A 23,866-nucleotide genomic window follows, 5' to 3' on the forward strand; every position below is an offset into this window, starting at 1 on the left:
AGTTACGCTGATGACACGCAGCTGTACATCTCCGTGTCTCCTGATGACACCAGACCAATGGATGCCCTTTTTAACTGTATCTTAGATATACGATCTTGGATGGCAGAAAACTTTTTACAGCTTAACCAGGACAAGACTGAAGTTTTAATCGTCGGTCCTGAGGCTCAGAGAGAGAAACTCTTGTCTAAATTAGAGGCATTTTCGCTATGTCCTTCGCTACAAGTGAAAAACCTGGGTGTTATTTTTGACTCTGAGCTTGGTTTTATCCCACATGTTAAACATCTAACCAAAATTGGATTTTATCATCTAAAAAATATAGCCAGAGTCCGCCCTATTCTCTCTCGGGCCAACACGGAGATGCTGATGCATGCTTTTATTACCAGTCGCATTGATTACTGTAATGCCCTGCTCTCTGGTCTTCCTAAGAAGAATATTTCAACTTTACAACTTTTGCAAAACTCGGCAGCTCGTGTGCTGACGAAGACCAGAGGGCGGGCCCACATTACACCGGTTTTAGAATCGCTGCACTGGCTCCCCGTGTGTTTCAGGATCGATTTTAAAGTTCTTTTATTGGTTTTTAAATGTCTTAATGGTCTTGGGCCTTCTTATCTCTCAGATCTGCTTTTACCATACGAACCCTCGCGGACCCTGAGGTCCTCTGGTACTGGCCTTTTGATTGTCCCTAAAGTCAGGACACATACTCACGGAGAGGCAGCTTTTCAGTGGTATGGTCCTCGTCTGTGGAACAGCCTGCCGGAGGAGCTCAGGGCCGCAGAGAACGTACATGTTTTTAAGAACAGGCTCAAGACCCACCTTTTTAATTTAGCTTTTACTTAACGTTTATTTATTTTATGCTTATTTATTCTATCCTGTTATTCTATTATTAATTTAGGCTTTACCTAATATTTATTGATTTTATTCTTATTCATTTTTTAATCTTCTTACTCTATTTATATTTATATTGTATCCCGTTCTTATTTATTTTATCATTTTACCCTGTATATATCCTATTGTGTCATATCTCCAGTGTTTCTTCGGAGGGCGCTCTCTGCACCAGGGCTGTGATCGACCGTGGCTGCTGGGTCTCTGGGGGTCCTCTCAGCCTGGCTGGGGGGGCCCAGTCTGTGACCGGCTCCCGGTGCAGACACTCCCTGTTATAGTGTTTCCTCACTTGGCTCATGCCCAATTTTTACTCTTTAAGTGTGCGCGCGCGTGTGTGTGTGTGTGGGGGGAATATGTGTGTATTCACATCATTTATGTTAATGAGAGTGTGGGGAGTGAGTTGGAGGGTGGGGTGGGCTGCTTTTAACTATGTAAAGCACTTTGTGCTACATTTTTTGTATGAAAAGTGCTTTATAAAGATTGATTGATATCTGACTCTGCTGCTTTGTCAACAGCAGCTGTTGCTTCCAGTCAGTATCACGTGCTGAGTTCTTGTGCCCTCCTCCTCCTTTGCATCCTTTTAACATTTTCATTTACAAAAATGTTGATGCACAAAATCTGCCATAAAAATCCTCATAAAACAATATTGTTTTTTGCTTCTTTTTTCATAAATGACTCATCATCATCATAATCATCTTTGTTTAGATGCAAGAAGAATCATATAGAAATGAAAGAGGTATAAATCTTCTGACCGAACCTGCTGGGACTGTGTGAGGTCCTGAGGCTAAGAGTAAGGATTTATCCACAGGAGAGCTGCGTTCTTACAAACCATCCCACTGTGTAAACCTGACATCTGTGGAACAGCTGAGCTGTATGATGTGTACAAGGACACAAAACATTATTTACCATCAGATCCCGAGCCCTCCATGTGTTAATCAAGAAACTGCTGCTGTGCTACATCCATAAATAATGAATAAATTAGGAGCTAAAGCTAAAAGGACAGTTTATTTGTACCATCTTCATGTGAACACATTCAAGAACATCACAGATGAAGAAACATTAAAAACTTCTACACTACATAAAGCAAGAAACTATTTTTCTTGCTTTATGTAGAAAAACAGAAACATCAAACACCTCCAAGACTCTCTTTGAAAGAACTAAAAACCTTTATTCTCATGGTCCAATCATGAGTGAACTCCCCGATGAAGCCTTGTGTGCTAAAACATGTCAGAGTTTAAAGGTTAAACATGAGTTTCCAAAACGTTTTGCTGGAGAACAATGAACTATTTGACTGAGTTTCAATTATTTACAGACGAGCAAAACCAGGACGGAGAAAAAAGGACAAAACTGACTCAGTAAAACAACAGAAAATAAGATCCCATGTAAATCTGTATTATGTAGAAGTTCAGCCCAGCAACCAGTTCAGTTCAACACAAGTTTAAATGATTCTATCTGAACTCTGTGGAGCCTGATCTCAAGCTTTTTGAGTCTGACACTGAAACCAGAGGATCTTTCTGTCTCTTCAGATTCACTGTGATCCAGTGATGGGAGTGATTTCAGCCCTGAGTGATCACGCTGATGTTTGCACAGAGCAGACAATGAGGTGAATGTTTGGGCACATTGGTAACAGTGAAACAGTTTATTAGTAACGTGGGATCGTTTGTGTTCGGAGTATGAACTGAGATTCCTGAAGCTCTTGTCACACTGGTCACAGCTGTAGTTTCCTTCCATGTGTGCACATTCATGCCTGTTACGACTACCTGAATGTGAGAAGCTTTTGTCACAGTGTCTGCACTTGTATGGTTTCTCTCCTGTGTGGACTCGTTTGTGTGTTTTAAGCCACCATGCAGTGGTGAAGGATGACCCACACTGATCACAGACGTGCTTTTTAACCCCACTGTGAATCAGTTCATGGTTTTTTAAGTCACGTGATGTGGTGAAGCTTCTCCCACATTCTTTGCAGTATTTCAGTTTGTCTCCAGTGTGTCTACGTTGATGTCTTTTTAGGGTGGCTTGCCAACTGAAAGTTTTTCCACAGAGGTCACAACGAAAGTCTTTCCCACCACCACGGTGATGACAGGGTTGAGAACTGGATCCATCTGTGTCGCTCTGCTTCTAAACAAAGACACAAAGACAGTGTAAGTCAGTCCTTCAACATTTTTTTCCTGAACGTCGCCTGAAATAAAGAGCATCTCTGCAGACGTCCAATTACATTTGACTGTTTCAGTTAACACACTCAGTTTACTGGGCTGCAATAACTACAATACTACCACCATAATACTACAGTAATACTAAAATCATAACTGACATGAAAATCTGAATAATCACTCAGAGCTGCTTTTCCATGCAGTAGAATTGCTAACATGCTAACACAGTTTAATGAGCAGAGTTGTTCCAAACAGTCAGGCTAAAATGACAAGATAACAATATAAATACATACCTCACAGTAACTGCACTTGTAGAGTCTCTTTCTGGTGTGGATCTGTTGGTGTCGTCTCAGGTAACGTGGAGATTTAAAAGTCTTCTCACACAGGTCACATTTATAAGGTCTCTCCTCAGTGTGGGAAAACGTGTGATGTTGCAACTGTGTGTGAGTTATAAACTGTTTGCCACACTGTTCACAGCAGTACACATCATGTCTGGTGTGAATGCGTAGGTGTGCATTTCTGTGCCCTATGAGACTGAAAGTTTTTCCACAGATGTCACAGCTGTATGCCTTAATTCCAGAGTGGGTAACTAGATGACTCTGTAAGCTGCTACTGCGATTAAAAGCTTTGCCACACTGATCACAGCTGTATGCCTTAATTCCAGAGTGGGTAACTAGATGCTTCTGTAAGCTGCTACTTTGAGTAAAAGCTCTGCCACACTGATCACAGCTGTACGCTTTAACTCCACTGTGGATGAGTTGGTGTGTTTTTAGGTGACTCTTCCTGGAAAAAGACTTTCCACACAAGTCACAGCTAAACGGTCTCTCTCCAGTGTGGATCTGCTGATGACGTTTTAGTTCAGCCCTCACAGTAAAATCCTTCCCACACTCGTCACAGCTATATGCCTTAATTCCAGAGTGGGTAACTAGATGACTCTGTAAGTAGCTACTGCGAGTAAAAGCTCTCCCACACTGATCACAGCTGTACGCTTTAACTCCACTGTGGATGAGTTGGTGGTTTTTTAGAACATCCTTCAAGGAAAAAGACTTTCCACACAAGTCACAGCTGAACGGTCTCTCTCCACTGTGGATGACCTGATGACGTTTTAGATTACCCTTCTCAGTAAAACCCTTCCCACACTCGTCACAGGTGTGTTTTTTCTCTCCCTTTCTTCTGTGAGGTTTGTCGGCCTCCTGAGAGCGCTGACTTCTCGCTCCATGTTGGTCCTGCAGTGACAGAGATACAAACAGAGGCAGTGAGTGAAATGCAGTCGTGGAACAAACTCAACCTTCAAACTCCCTCCATTAACACTAGTTTTAAACCTGAAGGTGGAGTGTGGCACCAAACACCTTAAAGGTCTCTTATCCCCACCTGCTGGTAGTTCTAACACATTACATCCAACCTGCTGTTAAAAATAATTCATGACTTTTTAAAAACACTAAAATCATGCCCATCCCTCCTGATTACACACACACACACACACACACACACACACACACACACACACACACACACACACACACGTTGTTTGTAATACATATTTCTATAATTTGTAAAGATTTATACATAATTATTCAGTGATAATAAATCCTATGTTTGTTTATTTGTTTATTCAAAAGGAACCCCATTAGCTTCCATGTTGCTCGTCTACCGTCAAATACAATCACATAAAATATTATACAATAAAGTGGATTCAAGATATCAACATAATTTGCCTCTTACATCCACAGTGAGGTTTCACAATTAAAATATAAGCAATCAATAATAACAATAATAATAATATCAATAACATTGAGGCACATTAGACAAAAAACAAACCATCTCTTACAATATTACAACAACTAAAAGTTCTCTAAATCGGTGTTTAAATGTTCATTGAAATTTTGAATAGTTGCTAATTCTCTAATTTTATAAGGCAATTTATTCCACTTAAAAGTTGCTCTAAATATAACAGTTTTACAAAAAGTTTCTTTTTTTTTGCCTGTCCCGTTTGGTTCTTTTGCCATCAGAATTATTGTCTAAAGGCGATGAAAGATGCCCAACGGATTTACTTTATCAAATGGACCATTACGGCAAGGCTGTGATGGTCCATTTGATTCACCTTTTATTGTTTATTTTATTTATTTATTTATTTTCACTTGCTAGATACAGGACAGACTTGAATGAGGAAAAGAAAAGGGAGAAAGGAAGAGGGGGAAAAACAGCGGAGAAGAGGGACGGGGATAAAGGGCAAAAAAACAAAAACCAACTAAATAAGCAGACAAAAAAATACATATATCGATCACCTGGATCATCTGTTGAGAAAGAAAAAAAGAAAACAAGCAGAAGAAAACGAGAGCAATACAATAAACAACATCATGATGATATATGGGAATATGACAGTAAGTACTAAATATTAAACATTATTGTGCAGCACGTAATATCGACAGTGCACAGTGTGCTTTGAGGTAGGAGCCAAAAAGGGTGTAGTTTGTGTGTGTGAGCACCCATGTGTACACCTGTGAGCATGGACGCGCTTGTTTTTTAAAAGGTTCCTTCATGTAATGATCTGCTAGAGGGTGTGGGGGGGCCACAGCCCCGTCATCCAGGGCATGAAGCAGGTATGGAGGAGATCAAAAACTCCAGACATCCAGAGGCCCCCAGAACACAAGAGACCAAGGAAGACCAACAGAGGGGCAGCTGTGCCACTATCCCAGAAAGAGCTGAGGAGAGTCCCAGATGAGGGCTCACCCAGCAGCCACGGAGCAGAAGCCAGGGGGGGTTGCAGTGACGCGCCCGTGAGCTCCGCCGGCAGCCAGCTGCACCAGAGTGACCGAGCCCCAGGCCGAGAGGCCGAGGGCACCCCACCCCCGGAGTGGCCCGAGCGAGCCCCAGGCTCCAGGCCCAGATAAGCAACCACCAAGGAGTGAGCCGGTGTGTACCTGGAAGCCCATCCCCGGACACAAAGAACCACCAACGCACTGATGTCTGACGACGTCTGCCACTGGCAGGGGAAGTGGTGGTAGGGGGAGATAGGCCTCCAAACCTTGGAGGGCCTGAGATGTCCCCAGAGAGGTGGCGCCTGACACCCAACCTGACATATAGACACAGACATACAGGCACACACAGATACAAACATCCATTCCCACCCTCATGCTCTCATATGCAATTACTCAACACTCAACCGACGTGGAGACAGACATAGAGAGACACCGTACACACAATCACACTCCCCAAGCGTACTCTAAGCCCCGGATCTAGGCCCCTGGAGGGGGAAACTGCACCCAGACCTAGGTGGTGTTACCCTTTTTTCCCTGCGGTGGGGAGAGGTAGACCGCCCCGACTCCGCAGCAGCAGGGAGGCCCCACACTCCAGACCCCAGTTGGACGGCCAACTCCTCCTCCCGGCCCCCCGCTCCAGCAGGTCGCAGAGAACGGGGGTGTGAGAAGACTCCAAAACCTCCCTCCACCCGCTCATATGTAGTGTTGATGCATGTGTGTTCTAAGGTGCATTTAAAACCCAGGAGGGCATGGAGCTACCTGCCAGAGAGCAGCAGGTAAGCGCATAGCCCCTCCTAATAGCCCTCAGTGTCTACGTGTATTTAAAATTGCCCTGGGCCCCCATACACCCACCCGCCCACAACCCCAGCAACATACCAACCAGGACCCAAGCCCCCGAGGCCCAGCCAGGGCCCCAGCCCAGAGACGGAGCGCCCCCAGAACCTCACGCCTGTCCCGGACCCACCCAGGGGCAGCCAGGCTACCAGGTCAGTAACCCACATCTGTCAGCACAGACCCTCCCCTAGAGGAAACCGTCACCTAAGAGCCAACAGAGCCCCTAATAGGCCATGACCGCTACCCCGGGTTGAGCCCCCCAAGGAAGATGCTCCTGGGGAACCCCCCCGACGCCCTAAGCCTGTCCCTACCCCCACACCAATCACAACAGCGAAGGTGGGACCAAACTATGACCCCCCACCCCCACTAGGTGATGGAGCTAATCAAAGGAGCCCAGAGCAATTGATCTGATGAGGTGGCAGAGGCTGTATCGAGACTAATGTAATCTAATAGATAATTTCTATGTTGGTTAGAATTAAGATTATTTTTATTTTTCCAGTTCATGAGGACTGTTTTCTTGGCTATGCATAGGGCAGTGAAAACCATATGGGCTATATTCTTATCTGTAATGACATTATCTAAGCTGCCCGACAAACACACTAAATGGGACGTTGGTATGTTACATTTCAGACAGTTTGATAAGTCTTCACATATCTCGCGCCAAAACTTCTGAACTGGTGGACAGAACCAAAGAGCGTGGATATAATTGTCCGGTGAATTGGTTTGGCAGTGTGAGCAGTTGTTGGTAGACGTAAAGCCCATCTTGAACATCCGATGACCTGTATAGTGCACTCTATGTAATATTTTGTATTGAATTAATTGAAGACTGGGATTTCTAATTAGATGAAAGGTTTTTAAGCAAATCTGAGCCCAGAAGTTTAGGTCTAAGTTAACTGATAAATCCGCTTCCCATTCTGCAATAGGAAGTGATATTGATTCATCTGTTTTAGAAAGCATTCTGTATATTTTGGATAGTAATTTGGGGGGTTTAAGAGTAAGAAATTGAACCACACTTGGTGGTGTTTGTAGTTCAACTTGACCCGGTTTAAATTTATTTTTTACTATGGATTTAATTTGTTGATATTCTAAAAATCTTTTCTTGTTGATCCCATATTGTGTAACTAGTCTGTCAAATGAAATAAACTCTGTTCCTTCTAGTATATGTTCTAAATATTTGATTCCTTTACCACTCCAATCTGGAAAGTTTATCATATTATTGTTTTGTAATATGTCAGGGTTGTTCCAGATAGGTGTACGTTTGCATGGGATTAATGAAGACACAGTCAATTTTAGAAACTCCCACCATGCTGTCAGAGAAGAGCTGATGTTGATGCTTTTAAAGCATTCATGTTGTTGGATGTTTGAGCTGATAAATGGTAGGTCTGAAATCTCTAAATTATTGCAAATTCCTTGTTCTACATCTAGCCAAGGTTCATCTAAGAGGGTATGTTTTAGCCATCCTGAGATAAACTGAAGCCTGTTGGCTAAGAAGTAGTGCTGAAAGTTAGGTAGTTCTAATCCTCCTTTATCCTTGGTCTTTTGTAGTGTTTTTAAGCTTATATGTGGTGCCCCTCAGGAGACAGAAGCTGGAGGATGTCTGGTCATTTGTTCTGACACAAGCTGTTGGGGAATTATATAATATTTTTAACCAGTTAATGAAAGAGCATCCAAAACCAAATTTGTGTAAAGTTGCAAATAGAAATTTCCAGTTAACTCTGTCAAATGCTTTTTCTGCATCTAAAGAGAATATTGTAGTTTCTAGGTTTTTACTGTATGAGTAGTCTATCAAATTAAGTAATCTGCGTGTATTTGTTGATGAGTGCTTACCTTTTATGAAACCAGTTTGGTCAGGATGAATTAAGAGGGGGGTTATTTTCTCCAGTCTCTTTGAGAGAGCTTTCCAGATTATTTTAAGGTCTACATTTATAAAGGATATTGGACGATAGCTTGAGGGATATACAGGGTCTTTGCCTGGTTTTAGCAGGAGATTAATGTTTGTAGAATTCATATTTGATGGAAGTCTGCCCTTTTCTTTGATTTCCAACAATGTTCTGTAGAAAACTGGTGCTAGAATCGTCCAGAATTCTTTGTAGAATTCTGCAGGAAAGCCGTCTGGACCTGGAGCCTAATTATTGGGCATACTTATCAGGGCTTCCTGGAGTTCACCTGGTGTCAGTGGTGAATCCAGTGCCATTGCTTGAGTGTCTAATAATTTTGGAAGAGTTATGTTGTCCAAAAACAGATCAATTTCCTTTTTAGATGGGTATATTTGTGGTGAATACAACGTTTTATAGAAATCCCTGAAAATGTTGTTTATTTGTTTCGGTTCATATATTGTGTTCCCAGATGAATCTTGAACATCAAATAAAGTAGTTTTTTCTTTATTTATTTTTAGCTGGTTTGCTAGAAATTGACCGGATTTATTACCATGTTTATAATTTTGTAAGCGTAGTCTTTGTACTAAGAATTTCTTTTTTTTTTTTTTAATCAATTATCTCATTTAATTCTAGTTTTGTTTTGCGTATTTTGTTCAATGTTTCCTGATCTTGGTGGGATGTGTAGGCTTCTAGTGATTTGATGTTTTTTTCTAAATCCTGAATATTTTTGTTGTCTTTTTTCTTTTTATGTAATGAGAAAGAAATTATTTTACCTCTCATCACAGCTTTCTCTGCTTCCCAGAAACAGATGTTCCGGGAGTGTCATTACAGTCTAAATATGAAGTCCACTCCTTTTTAAAATATTTAATAAAGTCTTCATCTTTAAGTAGTGATGTATTAAATCTCCTGTTTTTACTTGGCGTAGTATTATTCTTGTGCATTAGTGTTAAAGATACAAAAAGTTACTTTTAACTCGAGCATTTACTAAATTGCAGTTTGTTGAAAATCGTGTAATATCATTATGTATTTCATCTGGATACTGCAGCTGAGCTGGAAAAAATGTGGTGTGTTTAACAGAATTGCGTTCTTTATAACTACAAGTAAGCCATAGAATATTTTAGCCTGTACAGGAAGCCAAGAAAGCTGATAAAATGCATTATCGATATTCGTATTAGAGATGGCACGATGCCACTTTTTAATGTCCAATACTGATTCCGATATCATATGGATATCTGCCGATACCGATATGAATCCGATATAGCGTTTTTTGTAATCAATAAAACTGTTTTTTAAATAAATATCTTGCTGCATTTTGTATAAGTTCATACTCAAGTTTTAAAAACAAGACACTAAAGCTATTCCGTTATACCAAATGAGCCCTTTCCTCTACTCCCTCTTCACCCACGACTGCAGACCTGCCGATGGTTCTAACACCATCATTAAGTTTGCAGATGACACCACGGTGATTGGCCTCATCAGTGACAACGATGAGGCCGCCTACAGGGAGGAGGTGGATGGTCTGGCTGAGTGGTGCGACACAAACAACCTGCTGCTTAACACCGAGAAGACCAAGGAGCTCATCGTGGACTACAGGAGGAATGCTGACCCACATCCACCCATCTACATTAAGGGGACGGCTGTGGAGCGTGTGAGCAGCTTCAAGTTCCTGGGAGTCCACATCTCCTAGGATCTCATCTGGACGACCAACTGCTCCAAGCTGGTCAAGAAGGCTCACCAGCACCTCTTCTTCTTGAGGACTCTGAGGAAGAACCACCTGTCCTCAGACATCCTGGTGAACTTCTATCGCTGCACCATCGAGAGCATCCTGACCAACTGTATAACAGTCTGGTACGGGAACTGCTCTGCCTCGGACCGGAAGGCGTTGCAGAGGGTTGTGAAAACTGCCCAGCGCATCGCCGGAGCACCACTTCCTGCCATAAAGGACATCTACAGGAAGCGGTGTCTGAAAAGGGCTGGGAAAATCATCAAAGACCCCAGTCACCCATCACATGGACTCTTCACCCTCCTGCCCTCTGGGAGGCGCTACAGGAGCCTCCGGACTAAGACCACCAGGAACCGGAACAGCTTCTTCCCCACAGCTGTCAGACTCCTGAACTCTGCCTCCTGACATCTGACCCACGTTAAACTCATGGACTGAACATACACACACCCACAATGGACAACTGTACCCTCAAACACAATAATAACATGGACTGAACCACCACTCACAACCACTAGCACTTTATACAGCCTCTGTAGAAATTATCCACATATAATAATAATAATAATGGATACTTTATTGATCCCCATGGGGAAATTACTTGTTTTTCTCTGCATTTGACCCATTCACTCAGTGAAGCAGTGGGCAGCCCACTAAGCAGGCGCCCGGGGAGCAGTGTGTAGGGACGGTACCTTGCTCAGGGGTACCTCAGGGTAGCCGTTAAGTGGATTCGAACCGCCGACCTTCCGATCATGGGGCGACCACTTTACCTACTGAGCTATCCCTGCCCCAGGGATCTCACTTATATCTCACTTATATCTTATATATATCTCACTTATCTTAACTGCACCACTGTATAAATAATCATTCTGTAAAATACGATAATTTTTAATTCTACAACTGTTTATAACTTGCATATTTCCCATTTCTGTATAGCTGTATATCTCATATTTCTGTATAGTTTTTCATATTTATATTCTGTTCATAGCTTGTACTCACTACAGCCTGTACATACTTATAGCATATTCATAACATACTTCATACTGTGTACATTATAACATTCCATAATAGACCCATTTCTGTAATATACTTACATATCTATATTATTGCTAATATATATTGTAATATATCTATATCATGGCTAAAGCACTTCTGGATGGAAGCAAACTGCATTTCGTTGCCCTGTACCTGTGCATGTGCAATGACAATAAAGTTGAATTCTATTCTATTCAAATATTTTATAGTTCAGCAACACACATCAATCTAATAAACTTAAACCTGCACCATCCTTCCTATTCTAGTATTATAAAGAGTACTTAGGTTGTTTAATATTTCTGCTGACTAATAGAGTTGCCAACTCCCAGAAAAAATCTCCCACAACCACCCCCACCCTCCACCTCATGATGCTTTATCAATGTAATCAACTTTAATTTAATGCACGTGTACATCAAATGCACAGAAATAATCAATTATGTTTCTACAATAATTAAATAGATTCACCATCTTTCTTCAACAAAATTGCAGACTGCACAGATGATACCTTCCCAAAGGAAAAAGGACTTTAGCTTACCAGGGTGTAAATTAGACTTAATAGTTACCATATACAGTAATGAATTTCTATACATTTAATCAGATGACCACTTTGGTTGTAAGATTCAGATAATTATTTATTAAAAGTTAGTCCTTTAAATGAAATAACAAAGAAAAGTATTTTTTGTGCCTCCCTTTACTTGTTAATGCCATACCTGCCCCCTGGCAAAGCTTTGCTAGAGCCGCCCCTGCACAGTTACCAGCTGTCAGCTACTTAGAAAACATGAGAGAAGAAGAGGCAGCTGCAGCTTAAGGACACAGACTAACTCCAGAGTCTTTTTTCCCCCCCCATTCTAGCTGAAGTACGGGACAAATCGCTTCCTTTTCGCCTCAGTATGGAAGAGATTAAGATTAAAAATGCTGCGGCTTGGAAGCATGTAGTGAGGCTCCAAATGCTCCACCAGTTCGCCGACAGGTCTCGCAGACAACAGCCGCTCTATCGAGTGACACATACTTCTCTGATAAGCAAAGCTGGGTTATACCAAGTAGCGTGTTTTGTGAGGCGAGGATCGGTCCATTTTTAATTAGTATAGTATGAACATTAATCTGGACGCCTTATTCTGGACTAACTGAAGTCTGTTAAGATCTGTCTTATTAGCTGCTGACCAAATGATTGAACAATACTCCAGATGAGACATTACTAGTGCATTAATGACATCTTTCATAATTGAAGAAGTGATACAGAAAGAGCATTTCATAGCCATAGCTATGCCTTGTCCCGTTTTCTTAAAAACAATCGATGTGCTGAGACCATGAAAGGTAGTGATTTATGGTAACGCCGAGTAGTTTCATCTGGGTGACGTGTTCTAACACTGGCTATGGAAAGACTCAGTTGTGGGCTGTTGACTAATCTGCTTCTAATTAACATAGATTTGGATTTAGACACATTTAAAATCATGTTGTTTTTACTTATCCAGTCAAACACATTCAGCAAATTTTGTTGTGACACGCTGATCAGTTCAGAGTTGTCACTGGCTGAATAAAACATGGTGGAATCATTGGCATACCCAAGATTAAGCCAAGACATATTGCAGATCGTTAGTGAAAACTGAATAGAGAAGTGAGGCAACCTTTCATCATGCACAGAGCAGCTGATGAAAATCAATAACATTTTAGTTTATCAATCAAAAGATCAAAATTTATCAAATCAAATGCAGCACTAAAGTCCAAGAATACCACTTTCCCATCATCTAGATGTTTATACCATAAATTATCTGTCATATGAATTAGAGCTGAGCTGGTAAAATGACCAGCTTGGTTCTGTTAAAGTGAATTGTTAAATGTTGTCATTTTCCATGCTACCATCTCTACATTGTTTTAACTCTGTGGTGAAAGGAATTTCTTTGTCCCCCTCCCCAGCCTCTCGAGGTTCTGGGGGGGGGGGGGGGGGGGTGCTAATGAGATTGCCTCACCTGCAAGTAAATCGATCGATCGCTGTTGTCTTGTTTTTCTTTCACGGGAATAAGTCCTGGAGACAGCGGGGTCTGAGTTTAAGTTTGTCTGTAACCTGAGGGTTTTTTTACATTAAGAAAAAGGCACCAAACTAGAGATGGACCGATCCGATATTACGTATCGGTCCGATACTGACCTAAATTACTGGATCGGATATCGGAGAGAAATAAAAAATGTAATCCGATCCATTAAATATCAAAAAAGCACCTCACAAAACTTGTGACACGTAACTCTGCTCATAACCGTAGGGCGTCGGAGCAGTGTGTTCACGTGATAGAGTGGCTGTGTGTATTTGTAGCCTCAAACCAGCATTTCATCTCCGATGAAGTTATCCCAGAGAGAAGTAAAGCAAGTGTGTAAGTCCGCCTCTGAATGTTTGTAAAGCATTCCCACGTTAAGCTTAACAACAGAGCGAGTGCCTCTTCTTGCTGCTACTTCAATCATGAAACTGCTTAATGATCAGCTGATCGGCTTTGCTGTCGTGAGTCCGTCTCTCTTGTTTGTTTTTGGCCCACTTTGCACCAGAAAGAGGAAACCAGCGGCTGAACAACAGCAGCACGTTTAACCTTGATAAGCTGTTGTTGAATTTATTTAATATTAATTTCTACACCAGGATCTTTTTCTACGTAGCTGACGGCTGGTAACAGTGCAGGGGCGGATCTGGCAAAGTTTAGCCAGGGGGGGCGATAGGGCATGAACAGGGAAAAGGGGGCACAAAGACATACTTTTCTTTCTTATTCTATTTTAAAATGTCTAGCTTTTAATTATCTGAATCTTACACCCAAAGTTTTAATCTGATGTAAAATATATAGAAGTCCATTACTGTATATAGTAACTGTTAAGTCTAATATACCCTAGTAAGCTATACTACTTTTTCCTTTGGGAAGATACCATCTGTGCAGTCTGCAATTCTGTTGAAGAAAGATGTTGAATCTATTTAATTATTCTTGAAAAATAATTTATTTCTGTGCATTTTTTTTCCACACTGCATCAAATTAAAGTTGATTACGTTGATTAAGCATCATGAGGTGGGGTGTGGTTCCCTATTTTTTTTTTGCTGGGAGTTTGCAACCCTATTAGTTAGGTTGCTTAATATTTCTGCTACCGTATTTTCACGACCATAAGGCGCACTTAAAAGTCTTAGATTTTCTTCAAAAAGTACGGCGCGCCCTATAGCGCAGTGCGCCCTGTGTGTTGTAATGAGGACGTAGTAGAGAACACCATGAGAACGCTAAAGGGTGAAGTGTGGCCGAGTTGGAGGAAAGACTCGAGCGGTGGATCATCGAGCAAAGAACGAGCGGGAGAAGCGTTTCGACGGTCACCATTCGGCTAAAAGCAGTTTCACTTTCACTTTTTATGAAACGGTGCCATTTTTCCATCAGGACCAGGACTACGGTAGCGCAGCAACTTCCAGCGGATTATAAGGAAAAGCTGGCCATCTTCCGCTCCTACTGCAGCAAACACATCGGCGACAAAAACATCCAGCCCAGCCACATCACTAACATGGACGAGGTCCCGCTCACTTTTGACATCCCGGTGAGTCACACTGTGGAGAAGCAGGGGACCAGCACGGTAGCGATACGCACAACGGGGCACGAAAAGTCTTCTTTCACTGTTGTGCTTAGCTGCCATGCTAATGGACAGAAACTGCCGCCTATGGTGATTTTTAAGCGAAAGACTTTGCCTAAAGGGAAGTTTCCAGCAGGAATCATCATTAAGGCAAATGAAAAGGGCTGGATGGATGAGGAAATGATGAAAGACTGGCTGAGGGAGGTGTATGTAAGGAGACCAGGTGGTTTTTTCCACGCATCACCATCGCTGTTGATCTGTGACTCTATGCGTGCCCATCTCACAGCCGATGTGAAAAAACTAGTGAAACAAATGAACTGTGAGCTTGCTGTCATTCCGGGAGGCCTGACAAAGGAACTCCAACCGCTGGACATCGGTGTGAACCGCCCGTTCAAAGTAAGGCTGTGAGCGGCCTGGGAGCGATGGATGACCGATAGAGACCACAGTTTCACTAAGAGTGGAAGGCAGCGCCGGGCGAGTTACGCCACAATTTGCCAATGGATTGTAGATGCTTGGGCTAACATGTCTGCTGGCACTGTTGTTCGAGCTTTCGCAAAAGCCGGCATCATTTCCGAGGAGCCGCACGGCACGGAAAGTGACTCTGACAGTGAAGAAAGTGAACTTGGCATGTTTGATGGAGATTTAGCGCAGCTGTTCAATTCAGACACAGAGGATGAGGACTTCGATGGGTTCGATTGATGATAAAAATGTGAGTACCAAACTTTGTTTTGCTCCTGCTTTATTTTTAAATACGCACACTTGTATGCTTGTGTGTTGTTGATGATGACGATTACCAGTAATAGAAATGTGAGTAAGGTACCGAACTCAGGTTTGCTCCCGCTTTATTTTTAAATACGCATACGGTACTTGTATGCGCCCTATGATCCAGTGCGCCTTATGTGTGTGTTAAATACAGTAATGGCACACATAACTGAGACTGCGCCTTTTAGCACAGTGCGTCTTATGGTCGTGAAAATACGGTAAGTACTATTTAAAATACCAGAATAGGAAGGATGGAGTAGGTTTAAGTTAATAGATTGATCAGTTTTGCTGAACTATAAAATATTTTGGGTGCAGTGTATTTTTTACATACAGGTATAACAGAATAGCTTTAGTGTTGTTGTTTATTTAAACTTGAGTATGAACTTATACAAAATGCAGCAAGATATTAAAAAAACAGTTTTATTGATTAAAAAACACACTATATCGCATTCATATCAGTATCGGCAGATATCCAAATTTATAATAACGGTATCAGTATCGGACATAAAAAAGTGGTATCGTGCCATCTCTACACCAAACATCAAACCAATTTAAGCCTAAACAGTAACACATGAAAGTAGAGCAGGGCGATATGACCAAAAATATTAACAGTGCAAATGCAAATTCCTCGGAGCAAATGTCGGCCAATTTCCACTGGAAATACGTTTTGGTTAAACTGTCAGCAAGGAATTTGCATTTGCACTGTTAAATTTTTATATAACTTCAATACACATAAAAACCAGCTGTTTGTTTAAGTGAAAATACATTGATGGGATTTTTTGCACTAATAAAGTTGTGGAGTTGTAAAGTATTTTGTCTCGCGTCAATTAGAGCTGGGTGATAGAACGATAACGATATGTATCGCGATATAACTTTTACTCGATAGAGAAATTAAGCTATCGCGATAGACCTCGCCGCTCTTGTCCTCTAAAGACAAAAAAAAAAAAAAAAAAAAGGTCAGCCAATCCAAATTAAGTAGCGCAGAGCCGAACCAATCACAGCCGCAGCGTCACGTCGCGTGACTTGTTACGTACAGCACAAGTGCCAAGCCGCACGTGTGTTTGTTTGGGAAGCAGCCAGCGGGTAATGGAGCCAGCGGGTAATGGAGGAAATGAGTGTGCCGACTAGAAAAATCAACCGAGCGTGACCGAAGAGAAAACAGATGATGGTTCCAATGCCGGAGAGATTGTCGAACGGAAGAGCCATAGAAGTTCCGTAGTGTGAAGGTATTTCGGCTATTTCAAGTCTGACAAAAAACAGAGTAGCGTGCACTGTAAATTGTGCCGAAAGCAAGTCTGGAAATACAATAAACTGGTGCATGCGTCACACTGTGCGCCACGTTATTGTTTCGGTGAAATGAATTTCTACAATACTGTTACTGTTAATTCTACTCTCTGCAGTGTTTAAATGCTTACATATACACACAGTTACTGTCCCTCCACACATACGACTCGGTTCTGCTTCTATGCCCCAGCTTTGTTTACTTTTTCCCACCGAGGCTTCTAGACTTCTGATTGGCCAACATTTCTGCACGGTTAGGAATCTAGCGCCACCTGCTGCTTTGGCATGTTCATAGCAGCGTTTTCCTTCATTTCTCCCTTTATGTGCGGACGGGATTATTTTTTAAAACGAAAACGGAAAATCTCCGTTTTCACAAATACCCGTGGACGTAGCCTCAGTCTCTGACTGGAAGCGCTAATTCGTCATTCGGCTTTTGTCAGACTAAAGTAACTGTTAAAACTGTTTGAAAAGCTCAGCTATACAACAAGGAGAGATTGAGAATTTCCTTTTAGTTCTCAGTTTATTTGATATTGACAAAAGTTAGTCAGTTTTGTCTGTTCTTCTGTAAAACAAACTAAGATTTATTTTTAGAATTAATATTTTGTTTCTAAGTGGAATTGACAATTTAGTCTGTTTTGTTTGTTCTATTTTGAAACTTAAACTCTTTAGCGGCTGCCTTTTTTTTCTTTTTTTTTTTTTTTTTTGAAAATATTTTTATTGAAAAAAGAAAACAGTACTTGCAGTTACCGAAATACAATCAACCTTTCTTAATTTTCCTAAGTAAATTAACATATATATATATATATATATATATATATATATATATTAGCGGCTGCCTTTTGTGTAGTTTGCAATATTTGCCTTTATTTATCTGAAAAAGTCTCATGTTCCTTAAGTACATCTACCCTGTTGAACTTCATCCATCCATTCGCGTCCGCTTAATGGATGAACTTATTATGGGAAATAAATATTTAAATAAAAACAAGCTGCTGATTATTTCACATTTTACTTGTGAGCAACGGCACATTTAAATCTTACAAATATAGTTATTTGGCTTATATCGTGATAGATATCGTTATCGCCTGAAATGAAAAAAACATATCGTGATATGAAAAAATCTCATATCGCCCAGCTCTAGCGTCAATTATATCGTCAGTTATATCATTATCGCAAATTTTCAAATGTATATCATGATAAATATTTTTGGTCATATCGCCCTGCTCTGTCTGTCACCTTCTGTGTTGAGATCATTGTTTCCTCTGTTGTGGCTGAGCTGAGTCCAAGTAGCTGAAAATGTTCCTCTGCTGCTCCGTCAGACTCTTCTCCTCCTGCTGATCAGCTGGGACACAAAACAGATCTTTGTTAGGCTCCACACTGCACTGAAGAGTCAAAGTGTCTCATATGTTCATCTGACAAGTTAAAAGAACACATTTTTGGCAACTTATTGGAAACAAACACAAAAGGTTTGCGCACCGATACAAAATTTAGCAGTATATATATTTATTTATTAGGGGTGCAGCAATGCACAAAATTCACGGTTCAGTTCGGTTCGATACTTTGGTGTCACGGTTCGATATTTTTTCGATACCAAAAAAAAAATGTTCATGCCTTTTTAATTTGTCATTTATTAAATTTTCACGGCACATTCTACACCACATCTCTGCGCGTTCATCATTTGTTTGAAGCCAGCTCACCTCCTGCAACTACTTTTCCGAGAATACGCGCTTCTTTTGTGGTTCGGACTTCTGACATTTCTTTGGAGGTGGAGGAACATCACAGTAATTGCTTAAAGGAGCTTCTTCAACATCTGTAAGAGTTCTAAACAAATGTCTAACGATTAATAAGACGATGCCAGAGGAATTGGTGCGCAAATTATCATCACTCACCAATCAGTACTGTCGCTCTCTATACACAGTTCACGCGATTGCAAAGTGAAAGCAAAAAAACAAGCGCAAATTCAAACGCGATTTCAATATGTCACATATTGACAGTGGCTCACCGATGCCAATGACATAATTACCCAGCTACATTTCCGAAAGAATGCAAAAGCATTGACATATATTTTTCCTTCCTACAATAGCCGGACGGGCAGGGAAGAGATAGATTTTGGTAGCCCGACTGGAAAAATCGCTAGCCCCGGGACGTCGGGCTAGCGATTTTGCGAGCCCTGTATCTGATTGAGGAATCACTCATCTTTGGAAAAGAGAGTTTATTACAGAGAAATGGCTCTTTCCAAAATAAAAGCTATACTATACGCTTCTTCTGGGCTATATTCTCAGCAGCATATTAAACATACCAGGTCCCCATAAGGAGGATCATGTGCTAACGGCTGTCTAAATGACTCGGGTAAAGTTAGTAGCGTGCTTGTTGTTTTTGTCTGCTTCCACTTGTCTTTGCACTAGGATGATGTTGGCGTAAATGTGCAGTCATATTCGTTGTGTTCCCGCTAGTGCTGTCAGGGTTAATCTTGTTGAAATGACGTTAACGCCACAACACGGCAAATCTCCCTTAACGAGCTACCGCGGATCGCCCCATGCGTGGGGCTGGACGGTGTTCCAGATCTACTGGCGTTTAGATCAACTGGCGTTAGTCGAACAGATGTGTGGCAGTCTTGCGCTTCAGGAGCTGCTACCGACAAACAAGCAAAAAAACGCCAAATGTGTCACCTGTGACACTTGTGAGGTTATCTCAAACACACTCCGTCAGTCGTGATGCTGTTGAACAACAAAATGTTTAAAAATGTGGCGAGTTTACCTGGTGATATCCTCATTCGCGACGCGATTGCGAAAACAGCAAACAATTAACACCACGCCGACGTTGTTCACAGGAGAGCAAGAGTAAACGATCGGGAGACTCTTGTCGTCGTTATCGTTCCCCTCGCACGGTTTATTTCTCCGAATTCAGCGTTTTTGCTTCACAGCTAAAGCCAGCAGTTTACTTTGTGCACTATGATGGACTCGAGTCAACCAGCGCCACCTCTGGCCAAGTGCCACAGCCGACAGCCAGATCAACCTGTGACACACATCTGCAGCACGTTTGAATTCGTGTCATGCACATTTGTACCTTTCAATTGTGTCTGTTTGTGCGTCATGCAAATAAACCTTTGAAAAGAATGAAATGACACTAATATTTCACTAGTGTTGTAACATCACATGTCGTTAGCGTAGTCTGCCTGTGACTTTTCTCTGCGAACAAACATTTCAGAGTTGGCTGTTATATACAGTCTGTATAAGTGTGGTTAATCTAATAAACATTTGTAAGGAGATGGCAGTTACTGTGAATGTACAGCAGGTGATTAGTAATAAACAGTCAGACAATGACTCTGACAATCTCATTCAGTCTTGCAGATCGAATGCACCTTCTGTGGAAAGTGGTACCACACAGTGTGTGTGGACTTCCCCTGTGCAGAAGGCGACTACAAATGTTGTGGGTGCTAAATAAACAGAAAGAATTGATCCCTGTTGTCTTTGCTTACTGATTGTTTTTAGTGTTGACAATCCACATTGCTGGCATTGCATCTTTCAACATGTTTGTGGGTAGATCTGGATGTACCAGGGGTAAGTGCAGCCACTCAGCCTCTACTTAATGTGATCCTAGAAACAGGTGCAGATGTGTCACAAGTTAATCTAGTAGTAGGCTGTGGTACTTGGCCACAGGTGGCAGCAGTGGACTGACCTCCATTGGAGACTGCTCCAGCTGCTGTGTGATAGTGGATCTGCTACAAATTGAAGATCATAAGCAAGTTTTGGAAATCAACCCTTGTATTATGTTGAAGAACAAACAATTGACATTGATTTTGTTGTGGGTCATTCTGACCCATACTGTGTAAATCCACTCAGGATTATCCAAAAACTGCAATAAAACAATAGCAACTTTATTTTCCATCAGATAAACATGTAGAACACAGACATACAACAGTTAGACTTTCCATAACTATTTTAGGAACAATTTGGTTTTTCGTTCTTACAAACACATTTCTTTTGAACTTGCCCAAATTCTCAGTTTTTCAATGCTCAACATTTTCTATTTTGTCTACATGATGGACAGAATGTAACTGTGTGCTTTCTGCAGATGTACTTCTTGCATTTCTTACAAAAAATGCTTGTTTTCAAACAGGAACCTTCCTAACTAAGATTTAAAACAAAAGATTTCTACGTCTCCTCCAGTCTCACAAACAGATGACAAACCAAGCGACACACCTGAGTCACTGACTTTCTTAAATCCACTCACTCTCACTGGCTGTTTATTACTAATCACTGTAACTGCTGTGAATTCACAGTAACTGCCATCTCCTTACAAATCTTCATTGGATTAACCACACTTATACAGACTGTATATAACTACCAACTCTCCAGCCATGTTGATGGATTGCCTATATTGGCTGGAAATACAGGGAGTGCAGAATTATTATTCAAGTTGTATTTTTGAGGAATAATTTTATTATTGAACAACAACCATGTTCTCAATGAACCCAAAAAACTCATTAATATCAAAGCTGAATGTTTTTGGAAGTAGTTTTTAGTTTGTTTTTAGTTTTAGCTATTTTAGGGGGATATCTGTGTGTGCAGGTGACTATTACTGTGCATAATTATTAGGCAACTTAACAAAAAACAAATATATACCCATTTCAATTATTTATTTTTACCAGTGACACCAATATAACATCTCCACATTCACAAATATACATTTCTGACATTCAAAAACAAAACAAAAACAAATCAGCGACCAATATAGCCACCTTTCTTTGCAAGGACACTCAAAAGCCTGCCATCCATGGATTCTGTCAGTGTTTTGATCTGTTCACCATCAACATTGCGTGCAGCAGCAACCACAGCCTCCCAGACACTGTTCAGAGAGGTGTACTGTTTTCCCTCCTTGTAAATCTCACATTTGATGATGGACCACAGGTTCTCAATGGGGTTCAGATCAGGTGAACAAGGTGGCCATGTCATTAGTTTTTCTTCTTTTATACCCTTTCTTGCCAGCCACGCTGTGGAGTACTTGGACGCGTGTGATGGAGCATTGTCCTGCATGAAAATCATGTTTTTCTTGAAGGATGCAGACTTCTTCCTGTACCACTGCTTGAAGAAGGTGTCTTCCAGAAACTGGCAGTAGGACTGGGAGTTGAGCTTGACTCCATCCTCAAGCCGAAAAGGCCCCACAAGCTCATCTTTGATGATACCAGCCCAAACCAGTACTCCACCTCCACCTTGCTGGCGTCTGAGTCGGCCTGGAGCTCTCTGCCCTTTACCAATCCAGCCACGGGCCCATCCATCTGGCCCATCAAGACTCACTCTCATTTCATCAGTCCATAAAACCTTAGAAAAACCAGTCTTGAGATATTTCTTGGCCCAGTCTTGACGTTTCAGCTTGTGTGTCTTGTTCAGTGGTGGTCGTCTTTCAGCCTTTCTTACCTTGGCCATGTCTCTGAGTATTGCACACCTTGTGCTTTTGGGCACTCCAGTGATGTTGCAGCTCTGAAATATGGCCAAACTGGTGGCAAGTGGCATCTTGGCAGCTGCACGCTTGACTTTTCTCAGTTCATGGGCAGTTATTTTGCGCCTTGGTTTTTCCACACGCTTCTTGCGACCCTGTTGACTATTTTGAATGAAACGCTTGATTGTTCGATGATCACGCTTCAGAAGCTTTGCAATTTTGAGACTGCAGCATCCCTCTGCAAGATATCTCACTATTTTTGACTTTTCTGAGCCTGTCAAGTCCTTCTTTTGACCCATTTTGCCAAAGGAAAGGACGTTGCCTAATAATTACGCACACCTGATATAGGGTGTTGATGTCATTAGACCACACCCCTTCTCATTACAGAGATGCACATCACCTAATATGCTTAATTGGTAGTAGGCTTTCGAGCCTATACAGCTTGGAGTAAGACAACATGCATGAAGAGGATGATGTGGACAAAATACTCATTTGCCTAATAATTCTGCACTCCCTGTATTCATTTCCAGGGAAAAGACACAGACAGACGATGCTTACAGGATGTGATGTGACAACACTAATGAAATATTGATGTGTCATATTTGTCCAAGGCGTATTTCACTGTTATGGAAAAAGAGAATATTAAAATCATGATGACCAAGTGGTGATTTCTATGACTTTGTGTATATAATTTGGAATTTTTTACCACTGTAGGCCAATAAGGAATATATGATATCATTTCATTCTTTTCAAAGGTTTATTTGCATGACGCACAAACAGACACAAAGGTACAAATGTGTTGTGCATGACACGAATTCAAACGTGCTGCAGATGTGTGTCACAGGTTGATCTGGCTGTCGGCTGTGGCACTTGGCCAGAGGTGGCGCTGGTTGACTCGACTCCATGTTAGTGCACAAAGTAAACTGGTCGCTTTAGCTGTGAAGCAAAAACGCTGAATTCGGAGAAATAAACCGTGCGAGGGGAACGATAACGACGACAAGAGTCTCCCGATCGTTTACTCTTGCTGTTCTGTGAACAACATCGGCGTGGTGTTACTTGTTTGCTGTTTTCGCGATCGCGTCGCGAATGAGGATATCACCAGGTAAACTCGCCACATTTTTAAACATTTTGTTGTTCAACAGCATCACGACTGACGGAGTGTGTTTGAGATAACCTCACAAGTGTCACAGGTGACACATTTGGCGTTTTTTGCTGGTTTGTCGGTAGCAGCTCCTGAAACGCAAGACTGCCACACATCTGTTCGACCAACGCCAGTTGATCTAAACGCCAATAGATCTGGAACACCGTCCAACACGTTAACGAGCTAACTGCTAACACACTAGCTCCCACCCATGTAATTGAGCATTGCTGGCACATCCGACATACTGTTTTACTTTAGTCCATGACGCGCTTACCTTCAGGGTCATACGTCACATGAAAAACAAAATAGTTCCAAACGCCAGATCTGAATCAGGGTGGGGGAGGTTCAATTTCCCGTGTTGAAAGGAGAGCTTAACTTCTGCCTAGCTAGCTTGCCCTGCGCTCAGTGAATCTGCG

General features: G+C 41.6%; 1 protein-coding gene across 3 annotated transcripts; it reads right to left on the reverse strand.

The window, feature by feature from the left end:
* Positions 1-1,868: 1,868 nt before the first annotated feature.
* On the reverse strand, positions 1,869-23,866 carry LOC146701564 (uncharacterized). 3 transcript variants are annotated; one of them, XM_085467885.1, is made up of 4 exons: positions 23,725-23,866; positions 18,107-18,204; positions 3,323-4,255; positions 1,869-2,997 (listed from the first exon to the last, which is right to left on the reverse strand). In XM_085467885.1, exons 2-4 carry the CDS (start codon positions 18,122-18,124, stop codon positions 2,305-2,307), a joined length of 1,644 nt encoding a protein of 547 aa, XP_085324011.1. In that variant the 5' UTR covers positions 18,125-18,204; positions 23,725-23,866; the 3' UTR covers positions 1,869-2,304. The 3 variants fall into 3 exon arrangements, with proteins under 3 accessions (XP_085324011.1, XP_085324009.1, XP_085324010.1); XM_085467883.1 differs by having other exon boundaries at positions 18,107-18,212; XM_085467884.1 differs by lacking the exon at positions 23,725-23,866 and adding an exon at positions 18,568-19,323 and having other exon boundaries at positions 18,107-18,212.

This window comes from Copadichromis virginalis, linkage group LG9, assembly GCF_057382275.1.
Source record: "Copadichromis virginalis isolate Kocher_CV1m ecotype Utaka linkage group LG9, C_Virginalis_male_GT1.1, whole genome shotgun sequence".
NCBI lineage: Eukaryota > Metazoa > Chordata > Actinopteri > Cichliformes > Cichlidae > Copadichromis > Copadichromis virginalis.